The sequence below is a fragment of the Taeniopygia guttata genome, chromosome 1A (assembly GCF_048771995.1).
Source record: "Taeniopygia guttata chromosome 1A, bTaeGut7.mat, whole genome shotgun sequence".
NCBI lineage: Eukaryota > Metazoa > Chordata > Aves > Passeriformes > Estrildidae > Taeniopygia > Taeniopygia guttata.
In genome coordinates this window covers 48,077,501-48,103,149 of record NC_133025.1, presented here as the reverse complement: position 1 = coordinate 48,103,149, position 25,649 = coordinate 48,077,501, and the positions used below count along the sequence as shown (strand labels likewise).

At 44.5% G+C, this 25,649-nt stretch overlaps 1 protein-coding gene across 4 annotated transcripts in view; it reads left to right on the top strand.

Annotated features, from left to right (window-relative positions):
- Nucleotides 1–25,649, top strand: part of TEF (TEF transcription factor, PAR bZIP family member) — a 34,230-nt gene that overhangs the window by 2,415 nt on the left and 6,166 nt on the right. Inside the window, exons 1-5 of one of the 4 annotated variants that reach the window (XM_030262933.4) lie at nt 2,357–2,675; nt 8,284–8,610; nt 10,077–10,297; nt 10,934–11,145; nt 13,082–20,005. In XM_030262933.4, coding sequence (XP_030118793.3) covers nt 2,504–2,675; nt 8,284–8,610; nt 10,077–10,297; nt 10,934–11,145; nt 13,082–13,103 — 954 coding nt within the window. In that variant the 5' untranslated portion in view covers nt 2,357–2,503 and the 3' untranslated portion in view covers nt 13,104–20,005. The other 3 variants (XM_002197521.7, XM_072923358.1, XM_012569202.5) reach the window with 3 other exon arrangements.

The window sequence follows — 25,649 nt, the reverse complement described above, 5'->3', positions numbered from 1 at the left end:
TGGTACAGTGCCTGCACTCTGTTGGCAATTGCTTTGAGCACCTAATCCCCAGAGGCAGTGAGGAAAAGCTCTCAAGGCAGCCTCCCTCCTAGCTGGCAGAGCAGTGCTAATGCTGGAGCAGGGTGATATGAGAAGCAACCCACAGGAATGTTCCTCAGGAACTCCCTCCCTCCTGCCTTTGGGAAGAGCAGCTAATGCTGTGTAGTCTAGACCCTTTCCAAGTAAAGTTACAACTCATGGTGGTGCAGAACAAAACTTAGCACAGTGAGCGTGGGTGGAAATGTGCTGGAAGAAGAACATGGTCAATCTAAAGGAAAAAGCCCTGGAGTAAAAGCTGCTGAGTGGTTTTAATAACCTCCCTTCGTACAGACATTACCCAGCAAAGCAGCTGCCATTGAGCTCTGCAGGGGTGATGTGCACAGATCCTGTTCCTTGAAAGGAGTGTTGTACAGTACTGAGACACAGCATCATCCTTGGGGCATTGACAACAATGGAACAAAGTGACCATGAGAGCCATAACTGAATGGGAAGCCTGCAGCCTGCCCCACTTTGGCTGTGCCCACTTGCCTAAAAGCTGCTCCTTTTTGACCTCACTTGGTTGTGTTCTCTATCTACCACCTATCAATAGCTGTTTCCTAGACAAAAGCACCACTGTGGGCTGGCTGCCCCTTGCCAAGCTGTGTGTGCTGCCTCTGTTGTGTGTGGTCTGACATCTGTGTCTCATTACCCTCTGTGAAGTGGCATCTCCCTTTCACACATGTGCCTTTTCTTCCTGCCAGCTGAGCTTGGCAAGGCGGAGGAAGTCCATGGAGGGCAGGCAGCAGCCCTGGAGCACACTGGGCAGTGGAGCATGACCTGCTCTGTCTGCTTCTCCAAATGGATTTATCAGCCTTGATAAATGATGCGTTAACCTGCGCTGTTCCACCCTATATTAACAGGGTGTCCTTTCCCAAGCTTCCTATTGGGCAGCAGGTGTGCAGGAGTTGCACTGGAGTCCCACTCGTTCCCTGTGAAGGGAGGAGATTGGGCCCACGCAAGAGAAGTTGCTGCTGGGTGGGGCAGCTCCACATCTGCCCAGGTTGGGTGGAAATGGCCTCTGGTCCTCATTGCAGTAAGACAATGGAGGAAAACACTTACCCTGTGCCCTGTGTGACTTCAAATCCATTCCTTTTCCTGGGGCATGTGGGGGTTTTTTGTTGGTTTTTGGTTTTTGGGGTTTTTTTGTTTGTTTTTTTTTGTTTTGGTTTGGTTTTTTTTTGGTCACAAAGACCATCAGGGTTTATTAGTAAGGGTCAGGTAAAATCGTGTTTTGCCAGTTAAATTAAGTGTCTGAGGTTTGTGTGGGGGAGGAAGTTCAACCAAGCAGATGCCCAAGGGCCTACCTGAGAAGATGTCCTTTTTTTGCTGGCACGTAGGGGGAATGCCTGTGCTCTTGCTCCCTTGGCTCTGTTGGATGCAGGCGGGCCGATCCCAGCAGAGACACCCCTCCCTTTCCCGGCTCGCAGCAGCCCATCCTGTCGAGGGAAGAGCAGCCACTGCTGACAGGAGAAGCCTGTGGCTGCAGCATGACACTTCTGCGAATTTATTCATTCTGTGGGAGATGCTCCTCAGTATCCTGTGCTCTCAGGAACGAACTTGGCAATATGTGCTCCGTTCGTGTGTTCAGCAGCTTAAATCAATCCCAGCACGGCATCCTTGCTGCTAGAGCAAGGGGCCGCTTGGAGAATCGCAAGCATTTCTTGTCATTATGACAATTTGGAAAGGTGGCCTGTCCTCCCTTCCCCCAGCAGCCCGCCCATGCCAGCACTGCAGTGAAGTCCCTCTCCCTGCCCATGTTATGTAGGGCACGCCGCTGCGGGCATCGTGTGGGACGGAGGAAGATTAAATCCAGGGCACGCGCGAAAGGTGATTTCGGGATCCTAAATGAGGATATGCAAGGGCGGGCTGGAGCACTGGCGCCGGGTCAGGACGGGGAGGGGGTTCGCAGGCGTCGCGCTGCCGGGACGGCCCTCACGGACGCCCGGTCGGCCGCGGCCCCCTCAGGCACCGCTGGGCCGCGGGAGCACGCGCGGCCTCCGCCGCCCACGCGCGCGCTGCCCCCCCCGCTTCCTCCGCCCTCCTGACGGTGACGCGGTGCCCGCGGGAGGAGCAGGAGGGGCGGGGCTCCGAATGCTAATGAGCTCGGTTAAGGCCCCGCCCCTGCACGTGCCCTGGCGGGCGGGGGGCGCGTGCCCGCGCCGGCCGCGGGGAGGGCAGGGCGGGGAAGGCGGGGCCTGTCCGCGCGGAGCCGCCCCCCTCGGGGGGCACGGGCCAATCCCGGGGCGCGGAGAGGCCGGGGCGGGGCGGGGCCCCGGAGCTCATGAATACTGAAGCACGCGCCGGGCGTCAGCCGGCTGCGCCTGCGCCGTTCGCTCCGTGCTTCGCCGCCGCCGGGTCCCGGGGAGCCGCCGCCGCAGCCCCGCGCCGCCGGTGACCGCTGACAGCCCGCCCGCCCGCGGGGAGTATGCCCGGCCGCGCCGCGCACCAGGAGGCGGCGGCGGCGGGAGGACCAGAGCCCACTGCAGCCGGAGGGAGCGCGGGGGCCGCCGCGCAGCAGGAGCGGCGGGGCCTGGCGGGCGCGTTCCCGCTGGTGCTGAAGAAGCTGATGGAGAACCCGCCGCGGGAGGCGCGCCTGGGTGAGCGCGGGGGCGCGCGCGGGGGCAGCGGGAGCGCGCGGCGCCCCCCAGTTATCCACCCCCACCGCCCCCGTCCCGCCCCGCGGCTCGGAGGGCGGGACCCGCCGGGTCACGGCGGGACTGGCCGCGGGGGGAGCGCCCGCGGGAGAGGCCGCACGCTCCGGCTCCCTCCCTCCGCCTCGTCCCTCCCTCCCTCCGCCCCCCTGGCCGGCCGAGCCAAGAGCCGGCGGCGCGGGATTGCTCCCCGCCTCCCAGGGATCGTCCTCTCCGGAGCGTGTAGGTGCCTGCGCTGGGCAAAACCGAACGCTGCGGGAGCGGAGGGTGGGCAGGAGCCGAGACGTGACACGCTGGTTTTAGTCCCTCGGCTCTCTGCAGCCTCCCCCGCCTGTAGACGCGTAGCTGGGAGCAGCAGTAAGAAGGTTTCGGGTCTTGCTTGACCTTAATTGCTGGGAAGTTGCCCGATGACACGAGTAAACAGCGGATCCCCTGAGATTAGATTCGGTGATAATCCATAAGGGTATGAGTGACTGCCTGCACATGCAGTCCTGCATGGACTGGAGCTGCCTCTCTGCCGCTGCTGATGTGGACAGCAGCCTGTGTAAATAGCTTATAGTCTTCGGTTCTGATGGCACACTTTTTTTTTTTTCCTCCTCATCTGGCAGTAATTTTGCCTTTCTGAGTATCAATTTAGTTTCGAGGAAGGCTCAGGATTATCTGCACAGCTATAATGCTCAGTGTACTAGTGCATAATAAAAGAAGTCCTTACACCTACGAATTTTGAGGTTAAAAATAATTTTTTGGAACAGTAGACAACATCCAGGGTAAACCACAGCATAAGCAAGGTTGGCAAAATCAGTGAGGATCCTACCTGCCTTGCAACCTTGAATGTCTAATATTGCACAATACCCTGTAAATCCATTTTGTGATTCTGGAGACTTTTTCTCCTTTCTGCTGAAAAAAAAAAAAAAAAAAAAAAAAAGCTTGTGATAAAGGTTTTAGCTGTGTTGCTATGGTGCAGGATAATGCAGCACACAGAATCTTGAATCTACAAAATAATGGAATTTCTTGAGATATTTCTGCAACCAGTCTGTTTTAAAGACATTAATGCTAGCAGGAACAATTTCAGTTGATGTATGGTTGCTGGTAGGGATTTAGTGGCTTTGTCTTGGAGCTGCTTTTTGTGTTCAGAATCATCTGATGTGGCCTATGGAGATGTAAAATTCTGAAATTAATATTATTGAGAGGTAGTGCATTTTCCTAAAATTAGAAACATTTGATACTAATTGATTACTAGATGACCCCATTCCAGCTCGTGAAGGTGTTCAGCTGGAGCCTCTGAAGCTTGCTAGTGAGTTTATTTCATCTTGATTATCTCTCTCCATTCATGGTGTGATAAAGTTCAGGTTGTTCTTGTTCTTAAGATTTCTCCATAGATTTCCTTTGTTCACCTTGTTGTGTTTCACTTCACACTTTGTGGAACTTGTTGCTCTCTGTTTATTTTGGTCTCTGATACTTTTCTTGTTTGCATGTTCAAGACAAAAGAAAATGTCTTCGTTGTCAGCAGGTAGTAATTCCTAATTTAGGAAAGGCTTGTCAGTAGTCTTAAAACTTGACTGACTTCAGAGGGTCCTTCATTATTATCTGTTCTTTTAACAGTGATACACTCAAAATCTTAAAAAATTACTCATTCATTTAATCCACTGGTGCACTTCCAGCAAACTTTCTGAGAAAAGACCCTGTGCTTTTGTCTGGAATGCCTATTGACAAAAACACCATTTTCTGTCTTATTCTGTAAGGAATTATATCAGCTAGCTGCAGTGTCTGTCCATTTATAGTCTCTGCAAGCTACCTGTGGTTTTTCCAACTGCTGTTGGTAATTTGACTACCCAGTCAAAGCAAGCAGCTTTCTAATCCTTCTGAGCGACAGAGGAGGGAGGTCAGCCAGTTCCAGCAGAATGCCATCCCCTTGAACGCCCTGCCATGGACCAGATACAGCTCACCAGCCTTGCTGGGAGTTGTTGTGTATGTTGTAAGGATTAAATAAATAAAAATAATGATATTTTTATAAAAAAAGGAAAAGTCATGTGGGTTAAGGGAAGGCAATTAATATTCTGGAGCAGGAGTGCAGGTCTCTCCATTAGTAACGAGCTGCTGCATACTCTCCAAAGGATGCCTTAATCACCAGTTGCATGCTGCTGTGGCAGGAGAAATGCCTCAGCACACATCACAGTAATGGATATTAGGGATAAGGGAACCCTGCAACCTGCCTTGTTCCGTCCTTACAAGTGGGACTAAAGATTTATGGAGAAATCAGTCTATATATATTTAGTGTTTTCAGTATAATTTGATATATTTTTCTGGTGAACAAGAAGAAATTTGTCAAATAAATGTTTGTGACTAGGCTAGCTCTTGACAGCCTGTTGGCCACAATCTTTTGGGTTGGCTTTTGGTGTAGTTGGATTTTTGGTTTTGAGGAAAAGCCAGGACAGGGAATAAAGCTCTTTTCATGCTGCTGCTTTTGGTTAAAACAGCAGTATTTCCAACAGTTCAGTAACTGGAATGGTCCACTTAAGTCACGGAGTATAAACTGATGTCCTCACTGTTAACACCAAATGTACAGCCCAGTTAACAGGTCACAGTAGCAGAATGAGGGGGTTAAATTGGACATGAGCCATCATCTGCAGAAGTACAGTCCAGATTTATCAGGGTGACCTTGAATTGCTGCAAATGGAGCCTCTTAGGATACTGCAGCTCTACTGTCAGGTAATACCTGTTTACACCATAAATATCTTAAGTGAATTAATCTTTCAGGTCCCTGTGCTGATGTAGGCAGAAACTTCCCCCTCAAGATGCAAGAAGCTAATTAGTGTTTCGTTAGATGTTGTGCACCCAAGCAGGATGTTGTGTAGCAGAAATAAAGAATTGAAAAAATGAATTGAAAGAAGGCCTGTGGGAAAACATCAATGCAAAAATGATCATACAAAGGTTTTGCTATGTTATGTATCATTTTTGAAATAGATGAGCCCCCAATATGTGTTAATTTCTGCTATTTTATTTCAGATACTGTTAGAAGTGAGGGAGGAGTGAGAGACAGCATAGCTAAACAAAGACAGCACTGGGGGCCTAGTGCTTACTAAATTGTCAGCTTGTAGCAAAAGGACAAAAAATTTCAGATGCTTTTCTTGCCTGGAGGAAGGATCTAATCTGATGTGAGCCAGGGGCAATCACAAGAGGAAATTGGAGGAACCACAGTGTATCCAGGTTACTGCAGGACAGCAGGATGATCATGCATTTAATGCCTTTTGGATGATCATCCAAAAGGCATCAAAAGATCTGTCAAGAGCCACATATGCCAGTCGTGTAGTCTTTTTAACATCTAACTTCCAAAAAATATTTTTAAGCCTGAAATTCAGTCTAACAATCAGTTAATTTTTTTTTTCTCCTCTCTTGGATGTGTTGTATTAGCTGTTGAAAAACAAAAGCACTGCTGGTTTTTATTAAAACTGGCATAACTTATAATGGTATACTGTTTTCAAGAGTTAATAATTTTTTTTTCTTTTTAGTTGACATTTTGACTTAACATTTCACAAGCTTTTTATCATGCTAATGAAAAAATATTATTTACAAACAATTCATTATGGTTGCATGGATTTGTTTTGGTGCCATCTTTACTAGGATATCATCCACAACATCCAGTGCAAATCTGGGTTTGGTTGTGCTGGGCAGTATGAAGTGTTGGGGAGCACACAATCTCTAATCACAGGTGAAATGCTAGTTCCAATTTGACAGGGTGTGCTCCAGTAGTAAGGGAAATCCTCCTTATATATAGAGTAGATGCTGATTCTTTACTGCCTTCAAGGAGTAGCTGTTCAGAAACATTCTGGTTATTTACATCTTTACTGTTAATCTGCATGTTTGCTTTGCCCAAGCAAAGGGTAGGAAATTGCAAAACTCCCCATGAAAAGGAGTTGATAGCAGGAATAGGAGCTGGAAGATGAAGATGGCAGTTCAGAGGGAGCAGAGTGAAGTGGCAAGGAGAAGGCAAAAAGCTGCAAGGTGATATTACCAAAACTTAGGTCCAGGAGCCACTGGTCTGAATTTAATGTGTCCTTTAGATAGTTGCTCTTGATCCCAAGCTGATGGCTGGTGAATACTTTCTCAGCTGCTTGGTTTAAAATCACGATCTTCTTTTGTAGAAAATATTCAGAATATGGTAGATAATTTACTTTGTATGGCAGCACTGTTCTTTAAGCCATAAAAAGCTCTTTCAGTCTCAGATCCACACCAGCTAAGGCAACAGCGGAAGGAATGCCACTTTTATCAGAATAGGTTTTATATAAATAGGCTTTTCTGATTTAGAGCCAAGTTTCACCCCCACTTCCACCCCCGATAAAGAAAAATGCTCCTTTAGCATATTGTACCCAGTCTAGAAAACCCTAATGCCAAAGACTGGTGCATTTTATTGGGCTAATCTCTGTTAATACTGGAGATCCAAACTGGTCCAGTGTATGTCCTTGGAGTCCCTGTTCTATTGAACTGAGTATTTGTTGGCTTCCATGGTAATGCCCAGTTTGCAGGTGCTTAGGGTACAACTGGTGACTGTCCCTTCCTTTTGACAGCAATGCTGGCTCAGTGCTGGCAGTACTAGCACTGCTTCTGGAATGCCTCCTTCACTGCTGCTAGAACTGCATGGAGAACTGGATCAGGAAAATGACTTGGATTTAATTTTTTTTTCTGCCAGCTTATTTTTATCTCCTAAATTATGTAATTATTCCATAACTTGAGTTTTCTGCTTGGATTCTGTCCCAGACAATTGTTAAGATTCAGTAGCTATGGGGAACATAGAAACAGCCATTTTCCTGTAATATGTGCACTGTAGCACAGTAAATGGAGAAAAACTCATCAGTCTCTTGTGACTTGGGGGTGTGATGTGGGAGTGTGCCTTATTAGACATCTCCCCAAAGAGTGAAAATTGTATGTAGGTACTCTGAGCTATCTATAGTGAGCAGCACTTGGAGCTATTGCTTTCTGTGGACATGCTGAGTCATTTCAGAGAGAAATGCTTCTAAAATGCTGAACAATAGGCATCCAGGTCTCTGGTGTCCTATGGACCTTTTGACTGATTTTCAGATGTAATCTGAAAATCCATATTCCTCTCCCATTTGTATTTAAATTATTGTTCTACACTTTCCTTCTTTGTGCATAGAATCAGTTCCTCTGCCTCCTCAGAATTTTCTTAACAGTTTCCTGTGTAATCCTGCTTAGGGACACTCACTTTTGGTGTCTTCTGAGATGGGTATGTGAAAACCAGGCTGTTTTGCAGTGACTGGTTAATAAGCTCCATTCAGCACTTCATCTCCCCTTGGTAAGCTATCACAGCAAAGATGCTGATCTGCAAGGCTGCTCAGCTGCCTGTGGTCCAGCCATCACAGAGGGTTAGAGCGTTCTATATGTAAATGTGGCTTTTCAACATCTGGTTTTCCAGATCGTGTCATGAGGCAGAACCATGAGCTTACTGAATTTCCTTTCATGGGGATTTTATTGGACTCTTAAACCTTGAGTCTCTCCTGTGTTTCGGCTTGTATAGTGACCTACTTGTATCTTTCAGATAAAGAGAAGGAGAAAATAAAGCTTGAAGAAGATGAGGCAGCAGCTGCCAGCACTATGGCAGTCTCAGCTTCCCTCATGCCACCCATTTGGGACAAAACAATTCCTTATGATGGCGAGTCTTTCCACCTGGAGTACATGGATCTGGATGAGTTTCTGCTGGAGAATGGAATTCCTTCCAGCCCTACTCACTTGGATTTGAACCAGAACCCACTCTTGCCTGTGGCTGAGCTGGAAGGGAAGGAATCTGCCAGTGCTTCCACTGGTTCTCCTGCATCATCCTCTTCCACTGCAGTTTACCAGCAATCTGAAGCAGCCTCCAGCACAGGTAGATGCAATAATATGGGGCTCTGAGGGACTTCTGTTGTTCTCATATTAAAAGGTGTCCCTTTAGATCAAAGAGGAGACATCGTGTTTGCTGTGGCAGGTTAAACAGTCAAGCATGCTCAATAGAGAGCCTTAGTTCATGTGTCAGCACATGAAGATGCTGCTTCTTGTTTCTTTACCTCTTCCCGTTCTATGAAGAATGAGTGTCTGTCAATGTGCAGCATGTTTGTCTATCAGTGTGCAGTCCGTTTTGCTTTTGAAATTATAAGAGCTGAAATAGCAACATAAAATATTTGCTTTCTTGGTATTGCTAATGTAGTGAGAAGCTAGACAAATTGAGAAAATACGTTCTCAGTTTATTTTACAACAGATTTGATATCTTGTCATAAGTAATTTTTACTACCTTGGTGTGCTTGGGTGAACTTCTGTGACCTTAATGTACCTCAAATAACAATGTTAAATAGAAAAACAATGAAGCAATCTTTTTAGTGGTAGCCTGGGAAATGTGAAAATAGACACTTGGCAAAGGTGTTTTAATGATGCAGTTTGATGTTCTGTGGTGCTTTGAAGTGGCAATGGAGGAACAAACAAACAAACTGTGCTTAAATGGTACTAGGAAACTTCATTTGTAATATGGAGATCTCTGTTAAAGAATTCAGCTGCTCAGTTTGCCCTGGATTTGGAGTTTAAACATGATAGCCATCACGGTACTATTTTAAGAGCAAGTTTTACAGAAAGCATTTTGCTCTGGACCTCTTTTATGAATCTGTTGTAATGATAACATAGAACTCCTTCTAGAAGTTAAAGAGTGTAGCTTTGTTGTAGGTGGTATATGCAAAACTTATTTATTGATCACTACTTCACATTGCAGTGACATGCAGTTTTGCAACTAGAGTACACAAAGTTTTGGAAACAATAGATTAATATGATAAAGCTCATACAAACACTACCAGTGTCAGACATTTCTGTTGGGGCATTTATTTCTATGTGGCAAAGAAGAAGAATGCTGTTGCATTTGTAGCAAATCCTCCTTTATTTAGTCAGTTGTTTGGAAGTCTACTTATCTGACCTTTGAAGGGACCCAGGGACTGGGGTCTTTGGGCATGCTTGTTTCTGTAAAGACTTGTATGGTAGAAAACTCAGGCTCATACCAATTTTGCCTTTCTTATTGCTGCTGAAGGTGCTTTTTGTGTGTGCAAAACATGTAATTTTTGCCAAGGAAGTATTAACGCCTGTCCTGCATCTGTCTGCTCATGTCTGTTATTCTGGCATATGCTCCTAGAGTTATATTACAGACTGGACTGTGAACTCTTTCTCTGTACCAGCAGCAGTACAGCACCCACCACACCTCAGGGAAGCACCAACTAATTCTATTAGCTATTTCTCACCACAGGCCAATGAAGTTGGCTTCTTTGTTAATTCTCGTCATCCTGCTGAATATATTGTAATTTCTCCTGTTGTTGCCAGAGTCCCCACCGCAAAATGAGAGAAATACACCCAGCCCCATTGATCCTGACTGCGTAGAAGTTGAGGTGAATTTTAACCCTGACCCTGCTGATTTAGTGCTGTCCAGTGTGCCTGGTGGTGAGCTCTTCAATCCTCGCAAACACAAGTTTACTGAAGAGGACCTAAAACCACAACCTATGATTAAAAAAGCCAAGAAGGTTTTTGTCCCAGATGAGCAAAAGGTAACAGATTTATTGCTGCAAACTCTTCTAGGCCTTGATAAAAGTTTCTGACTCTTTGTCCAAACCCTTTTACATACAGAGCTAATGCAGTTTACCTACATGATTGGGCAGAAGCGTTGCCAAGAATAGAATTGGCAGGCCAACTGCTGTGCTGGCTGGTTTGCAGGTTTTGGTATCATGAGCTAATTACTGGCAAGGAGCAACTGATAATGCTATACACAGAAATTAGAAGAACTATCAAGTCAAATCCTCATCACCTGCACTTTTGAAGGCCATTGTCTGTATTTGCCCAGTATTGTGTCTAATCTGGATTTAAGCAACCTAGACAACAGATCAGGTGGTTTTGTGTAAAAGTTCGCTCCTGAATTGAAACTAAGTAAAAGAAGCATTTCAGCTGGACAACTTCTTAATACCCAAGTCTCTAAATCTCTTTAGTTCTAGCAAACCACTTGGTTAATCCTAAAAGACTTGTGTCCAGATGCAGTCTTACAGTACTGCATGGTCTCCATTTTGATGTCAGAGCCTTGCAAACCCATGGAGGAGATTCCTCAATATGGAGCAGTCAGTGTGAATATCATTATGCAATAAAGAGGTGTCTCCGAAACACTTGCCAGTTTGGCTTTTTTTTTAATACAGGATGAAAAGTACTGGACAAGGCGAAAGAAGAACAATGTGGCAGCAAAGCGTTCCCGTGATGCTCGGCGATTAAAGGAGAATCAGATCACAATTCGGGCAGCCTTTCTTGAGAAAGAAAATACAGCCCTGAGGACGGAGGTGGCAGAGCTGCGCAAGGAAGTGGGACGATGCAAGAACATTGTTTCTAAATACGAGACCAGATACGGACCCTTGTAAGCACACCCTTTTCCTTGTTAGGGCTCTTTGTTTTAGCCTCTTAGACTTCTCTGCCTTCTGTAGAGACTCCCAGAAATAAAGTTTATGGAGGCTTTGCCATTTTGCATCTACACTAGAAAGAAACCACAAAACACAAACAAACCCTGTTTCTGTTGGCACAACTGGTTCAGGCCCTTTTCTGATCATTCTGTTGTCCAAAATCTTAGTGTCCATATTTAGAATCTTATTTTCAACACTGATAGAACATTTTCTTATGTCATACGATTGAACAGATTCACCTCTCTGGAGGAATAAATGTGAATCCCTCCAGACTGGAGAGAGCTTTTGCTATCTGTTCTAATCTTCATTTTTAAGTGGAGAAAGAGCCCAGGAGACTCTTGTCTCTCTCTCTTTCTTTTATTTTTTTGTTTTGTTCAATTTTCAAACTCTTGCTCTTCTCTCCATTCCACCTCCCCCTCCCAGTAAAAGGGTAAAACATAATTTTAGGATATAAGTAGATGTTGCTGGGCAGCATCATGAAATTGTTTCGTCTCCCATTCAGAGGCACTAGAAAGTATCTGTTGTATAGAACTCTGTTCCTCTTGAAGAGGAATAGGAGAACCTGTAGGACAGGAAGACAGGAAAACATTCAATCTCTTGTAAAAACAGAAGTATTGCAATCTATGAATGTTATGCAGAATGGAGTCAGTGCAGTTTTGATTACAATACTGTCTAAATGTCTTGATAGGTTCTAATCCTGGATATCCTTGCAGAAACAAAGGATAGAGAACAGTAGTGAATCACTTGCTTTACATATGTGGGCAAAATAATTTGATGTGGGTTCTAGACTGTATTTCTACCACCACCCCTCCTTTCTTTCCTTAGAGGGTCTTCCCTCTTGAACTGCCGATAAAGCAGCATGTTGCACTTGACTGAGAAGTAAGGGAGATTTAGAAAAAGAAGTCGGGCTCATTAGGCTGAACCTTGAGTCCCAGCTGTTAAAAAATGGCCAGCACCCTATGCTTTGAAAGAAGGCTTTTTTAAAGAAGTAAACAAGCCTCTGTTACTTTACTGCACCTTACCTGTTGTGCAAGAGATTGAGAAAGAGTTTTGGTCCTTTGCCTCATGAACACACTATGGGATAAGCTACACCCACTATAAACACGAACAGTTTACCTCACTATCTCCTGTGCAGCAGTATATCTGGTCTCTCCATGCTTGCTGGTTCTATCTCCAGCATGTTTCCCGATAGAAAATTAGCACACAAGACTTGCCCTCTTGGAACTAATGCATTCTCAGCACCAAGCACTGCTTCAACAATATATGGTGTTAAAAGAAAAAAATACGCTGTGTGTGATGTTGAGACCTTCTACACGACCTACAACTGCAAGAGCTAGAAGCTTTACCAGAAGTATATGTCTAAAAGTTCTCTTAACAAGACAAGCTGTCTTAAGATAGTGGCTGTGTCAGAGCTCTTAGGCTATACTTCCTGGGATAATATTTACATTAAGGAGTAAATGTGGGATGGTGATGTTGCGGGTAATTGCAGTTGCTCTATTGAAATCTGAAAATACATTAGAAAAGCATTAGGGTTTATTTTCTATGCTAAAGACTAGCTTGTCTTTTAAACATAATGTGGAAATTATGAGTTTAGAGTAATTTTGTGTTGAATTCTTAAGGAAGTGGAGAAGCAGGCTAATCCACAACACCTAATGTATGCTTTGAACTATCCTCCCAACCCCCCACCCCCCCACCCCCCCACCCCTGCTGTTATGCTCTTAATTTGAGTAGAGTGGCTCTTGATGTGGTGTTGGTCTAATTTCTTTCAAACATACTAAAAATTGTCACCCTTTCAGCAGGGTTTTTTTTCTTTCACAGGGTGGTTTGTGGTGGTGATGGTGGGAAGTATGTTATAAATAAATTGTCACACTTAACACTTTGCTTTGTTTAAAGTGACTTATCTGATTCCGAGTGATGCAACTTTAAAGACTTTTAAAAACAAAGAAACTAAAAAGCACACATGAATCGCCAGTCTTCAGAGTGAGCAGTGAAATCTATGAGGTGTCCCAACACAAACAACTGATGATGACCCTGCCTGCCTCCTTGCCTGCAAGTACCCCATCTGACTACCCAGGGCTGGGCATGATGAAAAGTGCAAAGTCTCCTTAATTCTGTATATGGCTTTCTTATCTGTCTTTCTCACTGTAACTATGAACTACAGTAAGCTTACCTACTGGGGTTTTGTCAAGACACTCAAAGTTCATGTCTCAAAGTCTGTTGACAGCCTGTGTGAATAGTGATTCTTCATTTTGGCACTCGAGTGGAAGAAGAGAGGGAGTTTTAAATGAAAGTGTCTGTATATATAAAGAACTGCTATATTTTAAGACTCTTTTCCCTGCAGTATAATGAATTTTATTTACTACTGCGGTTCACTTCTGGTACAGTATAGCATATTGTGGAGTACTGTGAGTGCAGAACTAAAGACACCAGGAAGACAGCAGCCCGTAATTTGTGAGACTTCAGTGCAGAAGATTACAGCAGATGTACTGAAATAATCCAGAAAGCACCACAGTGTGCCATACAGAGAGTAATAAACCTCTATCAAATGACCCATGTAATAATAAACCACGTCGGTGGCTTTCCTGCTCCACAGCTACACTGCTGTAACCTGCCTTTTCCTTTATTTCGTTTGAGGCTCTCTTTCTTTTATGGTATCTTGCTGAAAAAGGTTCTATTCTTCTGCTAACGACTTAGCAATCATGGAAAAGGTGCTGTTCTGAGCAGCTGATCTCCAAGTCTTTTGGCAGTCTGAAACTACCGGATGCATATTAGTTCCAGGAAAACAATGGCTATTAGTTGCCATATTATCATTTTCTGTCTCTGGACTGCAGGACAGCTGTGGTGCTCCTGCAGTTCCAATGGGCGGCTTAAGAGTGAGGACCCTTGTGCTATTGTGGGAGATAGATGAAAGCTTGGATGGATTGCAGAGATGTTTATTGTGTTTAGAAGATGGAGGAAGTAGGTGGAAGTTCCGTCGTAAGAATTTCATCAGCATAACAAGAATCTGCTCTTACATTAAGGGAGCTTGAGAGCTAAATCTATGTGGGAAGAACAAGAGTAATTACTTTCTAGTAAAGAAGTACAGAGCCATGCTTGTAGCCAAAATGGAGTTTGTAAGACAGGAGTGTGTTTGTGCCTGGAGATTGATGAATAGCATACACCTCAAAAAAATACAATCTTGAAAGCTTTCTGAAGCACAAGTGCCAAAATTATGAGGCATGACTAGTTACCAGCATAGCTCAGTGCTATCATATTGAACAATTATTTTAACTTTGTGTTTACCTAAGAGATTCTGCCCCTAATTTCACAGCAGAAACACAGAGAAAAATGTGAGAAGCAGCAGCTAATATTGTAAGCTTAATAAAAAGCAAAAAAATTCAAAAGCCAGGATTCATAACCAATGTTTGACAACAAAACCTTTGTACAGAGCTTATATATTAAATGTAAGTTTTGACCTATCATTTTTAATGGACGATCTACTGAAGTCAAGAAAGTGTTTTTAAGCTGGTTACCAAAGTCTACCTATGAGTGTATTATTATAATTTGGGATTATAAAGTTCTGAGATAATATTGGGATATTTTTATCAAATAGATAAATATCTTAGTTCCATGTTGCTGATATGGCAACATATATCTCTACCTGTATTGAGTATTGCTGATTTGGACTGATACTTTCTGGTATGTTCTGGTTTTTGCTTTATTTTGGTGATAAAGGCCCAAACCATGGATTAAGAAAAGCAAACCAGCAACAAAACAAACAACCATCACTGCATGTAAATGTAGCATTTTTTTTCATTTATAATTAGCCCTGGTTATTCTTAAACGTCATTATTCCTATTTATATCACAAAGCCAAAAGCTAAATAACTGGGCGAAGAGTTGCTTTGGATGCTACTCTGCTTAGGAATATCTTTTAAATACTTTCATGTTCTGTACAGGATTTGGTTTTGCAGTATGTCATGATATTTTAACAGCAAAATAATCAGTCAGTGAGATTAGCGTGTGCAAGTCTATTGTTTTATTTCTGTTATTTTAGAAGCTTACACAGTGGAAACTAACAGTGAATGTTCATTAGATCTTTCTTTCAGAGAAGACTGTTAGCAAACATTTGTGCTTCCCTGTAGGACAATGCAGATTTGCACAATCTGTGATTCATGTGTCTACGGGTTGCAAAACTGGAAAATTGCACTTTAGGGTGAGCGCAGCTCAACTTTTGTAGCTGGAGAATTTGGTGTTGTTGTTTTTAAGAAGCAGTATTTTTAAAGATAGATGAGAAGGTAGTAACTATTTAAAGGAGTGCAGATAGAGCCAGACAGAAAATACTGTGCAATGCTGAATTCCTTTCTCACTTTTTGCAGTCTCAGGAAGTTAAGTTTATTGCTCCAGAGCTCTCTGCTCCTCTCAGAATGATTCACTATATCATTTTGTTTCTTTGACTTGGATGACAATCCTATCTGTAAGTGATAACTTGGGTATGTTTTCTTAGTGATCATAAGAATACAAATATTCTTTTAGCTCAATTTGGATATTAAAAGATGCTGAATTGACGCTGCTAGGGTTTGAAGTTCTCTAGCCTTGGAACATACTCTACAGAGGCCATAAGTTTGCCTGATGCCAACCTACCCCATTCCACAAAGAGACCATCTCCAAGGGGAGAGAATGAAGGGCATGTGCACCTTTCAGCATCACTGCAGGAACTGCCACGAAAGAGAGCAGTTTATGACAGGTGTACTTTCATTAGGAAGAAGATTGACACCACATGGCCATTTCATAGTACTAACTTTGAAAATATATAAACTGTGGATGAAATATGTGGACAATGAGTGTTGTTTTACTCTACAGAAGACAGCAGCTATGAATAAATTATGTGCAATTTTTAATACAGTATTGCTTTCATACATGATGATCTAATATACATATAGTGGGTTTGTGTCTAAAAATTCCAAGAAGCTTAATCTATCACCCGTTGCCAAGATCTGCTCCCACTGAAGCTAGTAACAAAGATCTCATTAACTCCCACAGGAAAAAGTCTTTACTCTTATGTGGTTATTGTAAAGTTTTAAGCAAATGCTGGAGTCACAGGTGTCTGAACATAGTGAAGAAACTGAAGCATTCTGTGCTGGGATCAAGTGGATGCATCTCAGATTGCAGGTGTGGTGTTGGTAAACCGGTCCTGATAGTTTTGATAGTCAGATAATCTGAACTCTGCTTTTTTTTTTTTTTTTTTTTTTTGGTCCTTCATGGACAGAGTGAAAAAGTAGTATGCTATAAACTTGTGTTGGAGAAGAAATGTTTTTAGATGTTTTTGGGTTGTTTGGTTTCTTGCTAAGCATCTTTTTGCAGTAACTTTTTATGTCTTTTCTGACAATTCTCCATTTCCTTACTGTGCTGTTCGAAAGCCCAAGGTGTTCTAACTAGAAATCACTTTCAGCATTATCTGCTAAACCAAATCAATTTCAAGTTGGAAGGAGCAGTGGGAGCCCAGCAGCTTTGGCAATACTGTAAGAAAACAAAATCCAGATATGCTTTTGTTAACCCCTTCTAGTTTTAGCTGCTAAGCACAAGATGAGAAATGCACATTTATCTTAGTGCATAAATCTCATATTTTTGGCAACACCTAAATCCATACAGAGCAGAATCATTTGTTAGTGGTAGAATTGTGCCTTTGCAGCACTACAAGACTCAGACTGGCTTTCTGGATGTTCAGATAATTACTCTGGTCTGTATATCTGCCACTGTAACATGGTGATGATAGCTAAACTCACAGCTGAAGACTGGGATAAAGGTAGAAAGAATAAGCTTAACTAAATATCTGTGGAGATGCTAACATAATGCTAATTGAGAAATTACAGTGATTTAACTAATCATCATGCCAATTGACATATGGATGTAATTTGTTAGGTTGATAGTCTGCTATCCCTCGTGAGTCACTTTTGGAATGCAAACTCTTCAAGTTCAGACACAAGGAGAAAGGAATCCTTTGAGCAGATACATATATAGATGGACATAGATACTTGGCAAGGAGAGAATGAAAGAGGAAGAGGAGAGTAATGCAAGAGTCTGACCTGAGTGAAATTGCTAACTGTTTACTGTTTACAATTTTAGGCCAATTTGGATCCCCTCAGTTTAGCATCATACTGAAGATAAGTACTTGCTTAGGTCTTGGGAATCTCCTTGTCTTGGTCCTACTTCCACAGTCTAGAAAGAAGTAAAAGGAATATACAGATAGGGAAAAGAGTTATTGCAGAAAGGCATGAAAAAATAGCCGTTGCTTCAACTAAGTGTGCTGTTGCGCTGGGACTTGACCTGCCAATGTGACCTGGTCAGTACTGTCTCATGAGGAAACTACTATCTGAGGCCCCAGTCTTTTAAGGCCTCAATTCTGTTGTAATTTCTGCATGGGAAGAACCCTATATCTATAGAGAACCATGTGGACTTCACAGGACCTGTTATTGAATGTGAAGGTCTGCCCAGGCAGTCAGCTGCAGAATTGTGTCCTTAACACACTGTCCAGTTGTAGTTATAGGGCTGTTGATATTAAGTGTAATCTGGGTGCCTGTTATATAGCCAAAACCCTTGTTAGTTCATTTTCCTAACTAAGGCATGAGCAGAAGCCCTTTGCTGTACAACATCTGTAAAAAACTTTAAAATGTACTTCACATACGTCTAGTAAATTAAGGCATGTGATTTTGGTCTGTGGGTCTCAACAAACCTTGCTCGTGTACCTGCCTGAATGTTTTCCTAGATCTGCAGCTACGTTTCAGTGAGAAGGGATGGTGGGATTTGTTTTCTTGAGGGGGCACAATAGCAGCTCTCACCTGTCACACTGGGGTGACCGCTTGCTACTGGCCAGGATCAGGGATGGATGAGTCCTCCGCACTTTTATGTTAAGTTGTCTGAAATATGGTGATTAACATGATTATTGGAATACTGTATTTTGTATAACTTAGAACATGTAAATACACTTTTAAAACTAATCTGTTCTATGAAGTAATAAATAAGTGCTTCCATTGTAATATCTGAATATTGTTAATGCTTCATGTAGCTTGATTTGGGATTATTTCTTTCCTAGAGAACTACAGAAATCAAAACAAAGATTGATGTTGTGGAATTCTAGTCTAGTTGTGATGCTTTCTATCAACAAAAATGTTTTAAAAATAGTAATGAGCTACTTAAGCAGAGAAACTAAGATTTTGAGGGAACTGATTCTCTTCCAGTCTTTCTTTAACAGTAGTCACTGATTACATTCATAACTGTACCTTTCCCATCCTGTTAGCTGAACAGTTGATTTGTCTGTGAGTTGCATTTGGAAAGTAGCAATATTCAATTATTTGTAAACTTTAGTGACTGAGAAAAACTGAAGCTGGGTGGTTTTTGTTGGGTGTGGTTTTTTAGCTATTCTCTCTTTTGGCTCAAACAGATTTGTCTCCAGCCTTCAGCCAGACTGCAGCAAGTTTTAGTGTAACAGTGAGTGACTGTTACTGAAGCTCATTTGTGACCTAGATAGTCTACATCTTTATTAGTTCCATTATGTACATAGATGACACAGGTTTCCTGTTGTGGTGTGGAGAGAGAGAGAGTGAAAGTGATTAATGACTTTGGTTTTGCTGAGTACATGTTCACTGGATGCTGCGCAGCTGGACCTTTCATTAGATTTCACGACCTTTTCTATCTTGTGTTAAACAGAAAAAAATAGAAAACAGTGGAATAAGAATCTTAAGTAGTCTGCTAGGAAATCTGAATGCTTGGGTTTTGAGGAGGAAGTGAGATTAATCCATCAGCCTTCATGTAAAGAGATTAGCCTGTGATGACACTTTCTCCAGCCATAACGTAACTTTGTCTTTAATGCTGTACTGGAGCAGTTTCCTCTCTGGTAGCAGCTGTGTCTGCAGTGTTCCATAAATGACAAAGCCACATCTTTTGTAGTGGGCAGAGACAACAGCATCTCTTTTTTTTCTTCTATTTTTTTCCCTTCTCTCTCAGTGTCTCTAGGCTGTAAAATAACTATGGAACAGCTAAGAAGATGTGCAAGTTACTCTGAAAACTTTGTTCTTGTAAAGCTTTTTCAGACACATACAGTTTTTAACTGCATAGTTTGAGGGAACTCCTATCTGCTATATTTGGCCTGAAATTCTGTTGCCTCTTGGATAAAAGTATTTTTTGTCTTCAGATGTGACACTGATCTGTTCCATTCATTCAGTGGGATGGATGATAAATCTGCACAGTATTTATATAAGATAAAAATCTGATCTTAGTTTTACTGTCTGTTGTTTAATCTCTTGGATGTCTACTCCTTGAGGTTGTCTGTATAATTCCTATATATGTAGCTGCTTTTTGAAGCAGTCCATCAAAAGCATTTGAGATCATCCTGACTGAAGAATTCCATAGAAGTGATAGAGATAATAAAGCTTGCAAAGCAGTTGGGTAAAACTGTATTGCCATAAATGGTTTTAATTTATATATGAATCTTCTGTCCCAAGTTGCTTATTTTGTACATAAACCTAAACACTCCTGGCAGCTGATGGGTGAAAATAAAGGTGCTTAAACAGCAATCTAATGAGGAAAGGGCATTTCACTATTACAGAGTTGGTATTATTTTATATTTCCATTTATTACACTTTTTTAAATGTATAAACCACAGATTTGAATTCTCAAAGTCTTCGGCTTGGATTTTGTGAGTAGTTTAAATCTTCTCACCTCTCTGCTCGTAACTGGTTTTTAAGAAAAAGAAAAGCTTTTGTTTAAAATGTAAAATTTTGACTGTATTAAATTCTGTTAGTACCCTTCCTTTTTAAGAAATAAAATGTATATTCCACTATGCTGAGATCCAGTAATTTTGTTCTCTAGATAGCATACTGTGTGGTGTACAGCTCCACTGCCAGCATTACACCTGCACTTTGCAGTGAAGTTGGTAGACACTAAAGCAGCTGATCGCCTTTTTGGGAGTAGGTTCTTGATATGCATTTCTCATGTGTTAAGGGGCTGGTAACAGGCATACAGTTCCCTGTCTTTATTTGCTGGATGAATTGATTTCAAAAGCATTGCAAGGTTTTCTGTTTGTCCTGCAGTGACTCCTCATTGAACTCTCAGGTAGGGGGCAAAATATGAGAACAAGTCACCCACGGCCACTTGGACCGTGCTTTGTCTGTTACATTTGGGCTGAGAACATCCACAAAGTAATCAGAATTTTACTTTTTTTCAAGGAAATAATTAAGGTTCTGAATTGGGTTTTTTTGATGAGGACAGCTTTTTCTGCACCTTTCTAGTCTTTTTTTTTTTTTTTTTTTTTAACTAAACCTTGGTTGGTTGATTGATTTGTTGAGGGGTTTGGTTGGTTTGTTTTTTTCATTGGTGGTTGGGATTTTTCATTTTTGTTTACCAAAATCTGGTAATTGAAGAACAACCTGGTAAGAAATTTGTGTCTTCTGTATATTCACTGCATGTCACACATGCTTTCAGGGTAGACAAAATCACTGGTGCTTCAGTATAATCTCTAGATAAACTGCAGTAAAGATCTTTGTTGGATTTTCACTTTTGTAAAATGTTTCTTGGATGAGTAGTGATGGAGGGTGGTAGCAAGGAACAAACAAACAGTCAGTGAGTTGTTCTTCTCTGGCTATTTTCCAGAGTCATGGCAGGATTAGTGACCCAGGCAATTTGTTTATGAAAGCAGAAGCCCTTCCTATTTAGAGGGAGGGGCCTGACCTATACTACATACCAAAGGCTGAGGTCTTGACACGGCCAAGCCAAGGATTTGCCCTAGAAACTTGAGTGCATGCAAGGCTGTGCCCTATGTATCCTTCTGATGTTACATGGCCTTAACAGAGTGGAGGATATTTGGCATTTTTTCCCTGTTAGGATATCAGCTGGCAGCAGCACCAACGTTTGTTGCGCTGCTGTCTTTTCAGGGAGCTTGAATGTTCTCTTGGGTGGGTGGGGAGTGAGTTTATAAATGTACTAACTCTGCCCATTATATTACTAGTTTCCTTTGGGAAATGTTGCAGCTATTAGTGATCTGAAATACGACAGCTGCTTACTCAGCCTTCTTTCTGTTGTGTGTTGAAGATCTGCTGATCTTGGGACTTCAGATACATTGGTACTCATTTTTGCTCCTGCTGGCTACACCAGATCCACAGAAGATCAGAAAGGATCTGTCTCTACTTGGTTCTGTAGCACTCCGTAATGGCAGTGGAATGCTGTGTTTGAGAAATGTGCAAAAGAGCTGCATCTGCCAAGCGCCTTGAGGCTTTTTGTTTTGTTCTTGGCTGTGGTTGTTGGCTGGACATGACCATTGAGAAAATTGACATGTTTCTGCAGTGTCTTAGGCTTCTGAGGAAATGGAAAGCAAACTGAAAATGAGAGTCAAGCCAGAAGCTGATGGTATAGCTATGATAGACTTGCGCTTAAGTGGGTGGGGTGTCCCTGAGAAATAATTGCAAAATAGTAATTATGAGACTAGCCTTCCTCTCATAAGGAAAGGAGAGGAGGTGAAAGAGGCTGGCTTGGGAGGTGGAGTGGAAAGTTATTGGCAGTATTCCAGATGTTGCAAGAGGTGAGTTCACATACCTTATCCCTCTATGTCTGATCACAATTTCTATGATCAAAACTGGTTCTTGTATGCTTTACTCCTGAAATATGCTTCCAGCTTGCAAGAGCAGGCCCAGCACCTGCCCTACCCCCGGGTGAAGGCTGGAGCAGCAAGGCTTTGAAGCCAGATCCATGTGTGTGCTCCAAGGGGGCAGTGAGGTGGCAGTAGGGCCCCCCTGCCCCAGGCTGGGTGCTGTGGCTGCACTTTGTGCCGTGGTGCTGCTCAACCCCCTGTGCTGGAGAAGGATGTGGGTGGCTTCCAAGCAGCTGCTGCTTCAGCCTTCGTTGTCTGCTGGTGCATTCATTTTGTCCTGATGATTGCTAATTTGTTCCTAAAGCTTTATAGGGTGTAAAATGTAAAATACATCATTTGAGGAGAAATGATCTCATCTTCTCCTAAATTCACATACTGCTTCAGTCCATCAAGCCGTGCTTGCTCTGGTGTCCCGTTCCTGCACGCTGCTTGCAGCCAGGGATAACTTGCCGTTCCAAATCTTTATCCCGAAGGAAAGGCTGGCTTCATCAAGTCCTCACACCGCAGCCGTACTGCAGGGCGGATGCCGTGGTGGGTGTGACGCGGTCTGGGGCTCCCGCCGTCCCCTCACGGCCCCGCGGCGCTGCAAATGGCGGCCTCCCGCGGCCTCCCGCGCCGCCGCCAGGTGGCGCTGCCGCAGCGCGCACCGCCCCAGCGGGCCCCGCCCGCCCCAGGGCAGTGCTCCGGCGGAGCTCGGCCGGGTGAGGAGCGGCTTCGGCTTCCGCCTGCGGCACCTGCCGGGCTGCCCGCAGTCCTCCGAGCTGCCTCCCCGCGGCCCTCACGGAGCCTCTCGCTTCAGGGCCGGTGTGCCTTGCAGCCCCAGCGCTGAGCGGGGGCAAGGGACAGGCAAAAATAGCGGGTCGCAAGGGCTGAGGGTCTTGTGACAGTGCGGGCTCCGTGCTGCGCTGAAACACAGGGCTGAGGCTCTGCATTCTTTTGGGCCTGCCCAAGTCAAGACTACCCAGAGAATGTCCTGACTGACTAAAGGCGACCTGTCCCTTCCCGTTGCCAAGGCCCACAGAAACCTAAGGATGCAAACAGCAGCTAGAGTGAGTAGTGGGAGAGAGCAAAAGTGTCTCTAGTGTTCCCCAAGGTCCTGCAGCAGGGGAAATGCAGCCAGGGAGTCCCCGAAGGGCATTGCCTGCCATTGTGAACAACACCTCAAGGTGCCCAGGTTGCCACAGCACACCAAGCCTGAGGGAAATGCTTCCCTAGCCCTAAAGCTGGCTTTGTCCTGAACCTGTGAGCAAGGTGAACCAGTACACCCAAAGCGTGACTAAGAGCAGCAGGAGTGACCCTATTCTCTTCCCTGCCTCACCCCAGCCCCGTGGCTACTGTGGCCAGAGAGGTTACAGAAATTAAGGATATTCATTTCCTAAAAAGCCAGAAGGAAAAGAGGTGACCTCTTTCTTGCCTCTTTAAAGATCTGGGAGGACCCTGAAGCACGACACTAATGATATGTAACCAACTTACAGAGGATGCAATACACTGCGGTTTCAGCTCTGTACCAATCCCTCTGGGGACCAGTTTGGGGACATAATTGCAAGCTTCATTTCAGACCTGTGTATGGCTCATTCTGGGCTCCCTCCTCTTCTGCCATGCGGTGACTACCAGCCTGCTGAGTCTCTTACCAAATTAGGCTTCTTCTGCCCACCTTCCAGCCTGACAGGCTGTCACAGAAGTTTATACCATGGCTGGCTAGGAACTTCTTTCTAATTTTAATTCTAAATGTATTTATGATCCATATGAGCTTCTAAGAGAAGAAATTAGACATTTTTCCTAGCATATCTTTTTGACACATGGATGCCGTCCCCTCTCAAATTCTCCTGTTTTAGATTAAACAAGCTCCACACTCAAAATGGCCACTCACAAGCCTGCTCTGTACCTGCTACAGGCCAACTCCATCCTTCCTGAGGAGGGGTGTCTAAAGCAGCATCTGCAATTCCAGGTGAAGAGGTACCTTGCACTTGCTGGTCTCTCCAGACAATTCTTTGATGGGCAAATCCTTGAACTGAGTCTTTATTCAGAGCCAAATTGGCAGCACATGGGCAGTGTCCACCCCCTGCATGACTTCTTCCAATGCTCCAACTTGAGGGACGTCTTGTTTACAGCATTCTGGGGTGAAACACTGCTGGTTTTGATAACTCTCCCTGTGACTGTCAGAGCCCCTTTCTTAGACAGCTCCTCACCCACCTTGCCTCTTCCCTACTGGTCCTTGTGCCAAGAACAGTCAGCGGGAGATGGGACAATTATGCAGGCCCTTGCTCCAGACCATCTGTCTCTTGCCCTCACTCTGAGGGACAGAGTGGTGCTGGAGTATCATGTTTCTGCAGTAGAAGGTAGGTTTCCCCCGTCTAGATCCCTTCTGCTCTTCTCCAAGGAATTGTGATAACCCTGTGGCTCAAGGAGAAGGGAATGACCTTTCTAAAGTTACAGAGAGAGGCTGAGGGAAAGAAAGGAACACTGCTGGTCCTTGCTGACAAGGTGAAGGACCTTGCTGAGAGGTGAAGGAAAGAATGTCGGGGGACTGTTGATGGCCAAGGAGGGCTGGAAGAGGACATGTCCTCTGGGTACCACCAGTGCTGTGCTGAGGTGTTGCATGTACCTCTGTGGCAGTACAAAGAACTGCTTAGGACCTGTTCAGCAGAACCCAGCAGGACCAGTTGCCCCCATGGGCTGGCCATCCACACAACCTGGCTGAGGCTGTGGGGAAAAGAGCTGGAGAAGGAGGACAGGGGAAGGTTTAAAAATAGTTCCCCTCTCATTTTTGCAGCTGTCATTCATGGTGCACAAGCCAGCCCGAGGCCTCCCAGCTCCCGTCCACATTACGCCTTACATAATGGGAGACACGCGGGCATCGCTTCAGGCCGGGAACAGGCATCAGGCTGGGAACAGGCAGGGACGTGACATTTACGCTACCCTGCCAAAGCCGATGATCAACTCCAGGGTGTCCAGGCCCTGAAAACAGCCTGTGGGTTGGGGAAGGCAGCTCATGTGGCTGTCAAGGGCAATGCAGCCACAGCCACAGCCTGGAGAGGAGGCAAGGGAGAGCAGGATGCAACCCAAGATGAAGACTGGCCTCCGCATTGGCTGCTGGGAGAAAGCTGCTCCAGCCTGCCAAGCCACTGTGGTGCTTCTGGAGGAAACAGCTGGATTGGCAGCTGTGAGGAGGTCTGTGGGAAACACCACAGTAGGTCCTGAGGGGTGACTGTTTGCCAGAGGGGAAGATGTAGCCTCAGGCAGCAGACAAGGAAGGAGGACTGCAGAGATGGCAGAGAGAAGCAGAGAACAGGGATTGTAGAGCAGCTTTCCAGGGAGGGGAGCTGGAAAAGAAGCACAGGAGGTGTGGGAGGATAGGTCTGGGGAGGAGGAAAGGGACAGGCAATGAAGGATGGAACAGTGTTGAGGGGAGCTGGTGTGAGAAGGGGGCTGAGGGGATAGGGAGAGTTTTGAGAGGGAGGCAGGGTGGGAAGGGCAGTTCTGGAACTGTTGGGGGTTGGGGAAATGGAGGATGATTGAAGTGCTAGAGGGAAAGGTGATGGTCCACCAGACCACCAGAACTGCCTATCCTTTTCTGCCACCTTGGTGCTACCGGACAAATGTTGCAAAGGGCAAAAGAGCATTCCATATCCCTCCATGTCAGCCATGCTAGGCTCAGGCGCTGCTCCCGTGTGTTTTTTCCCTACCCCCCTCAAGTCTCCTCAGCTTGGAAAACTGCTAGCTCAGGGAAATTCCAGAGACAAGGGGCTGCGCATGTGGCAGCAGGTCAGGAGGACAGAGCTGGGCAACACTGGGGAGGCCACTGCTCTACACCTGTGAGCCTCAGCCTCCCAGCCGATCT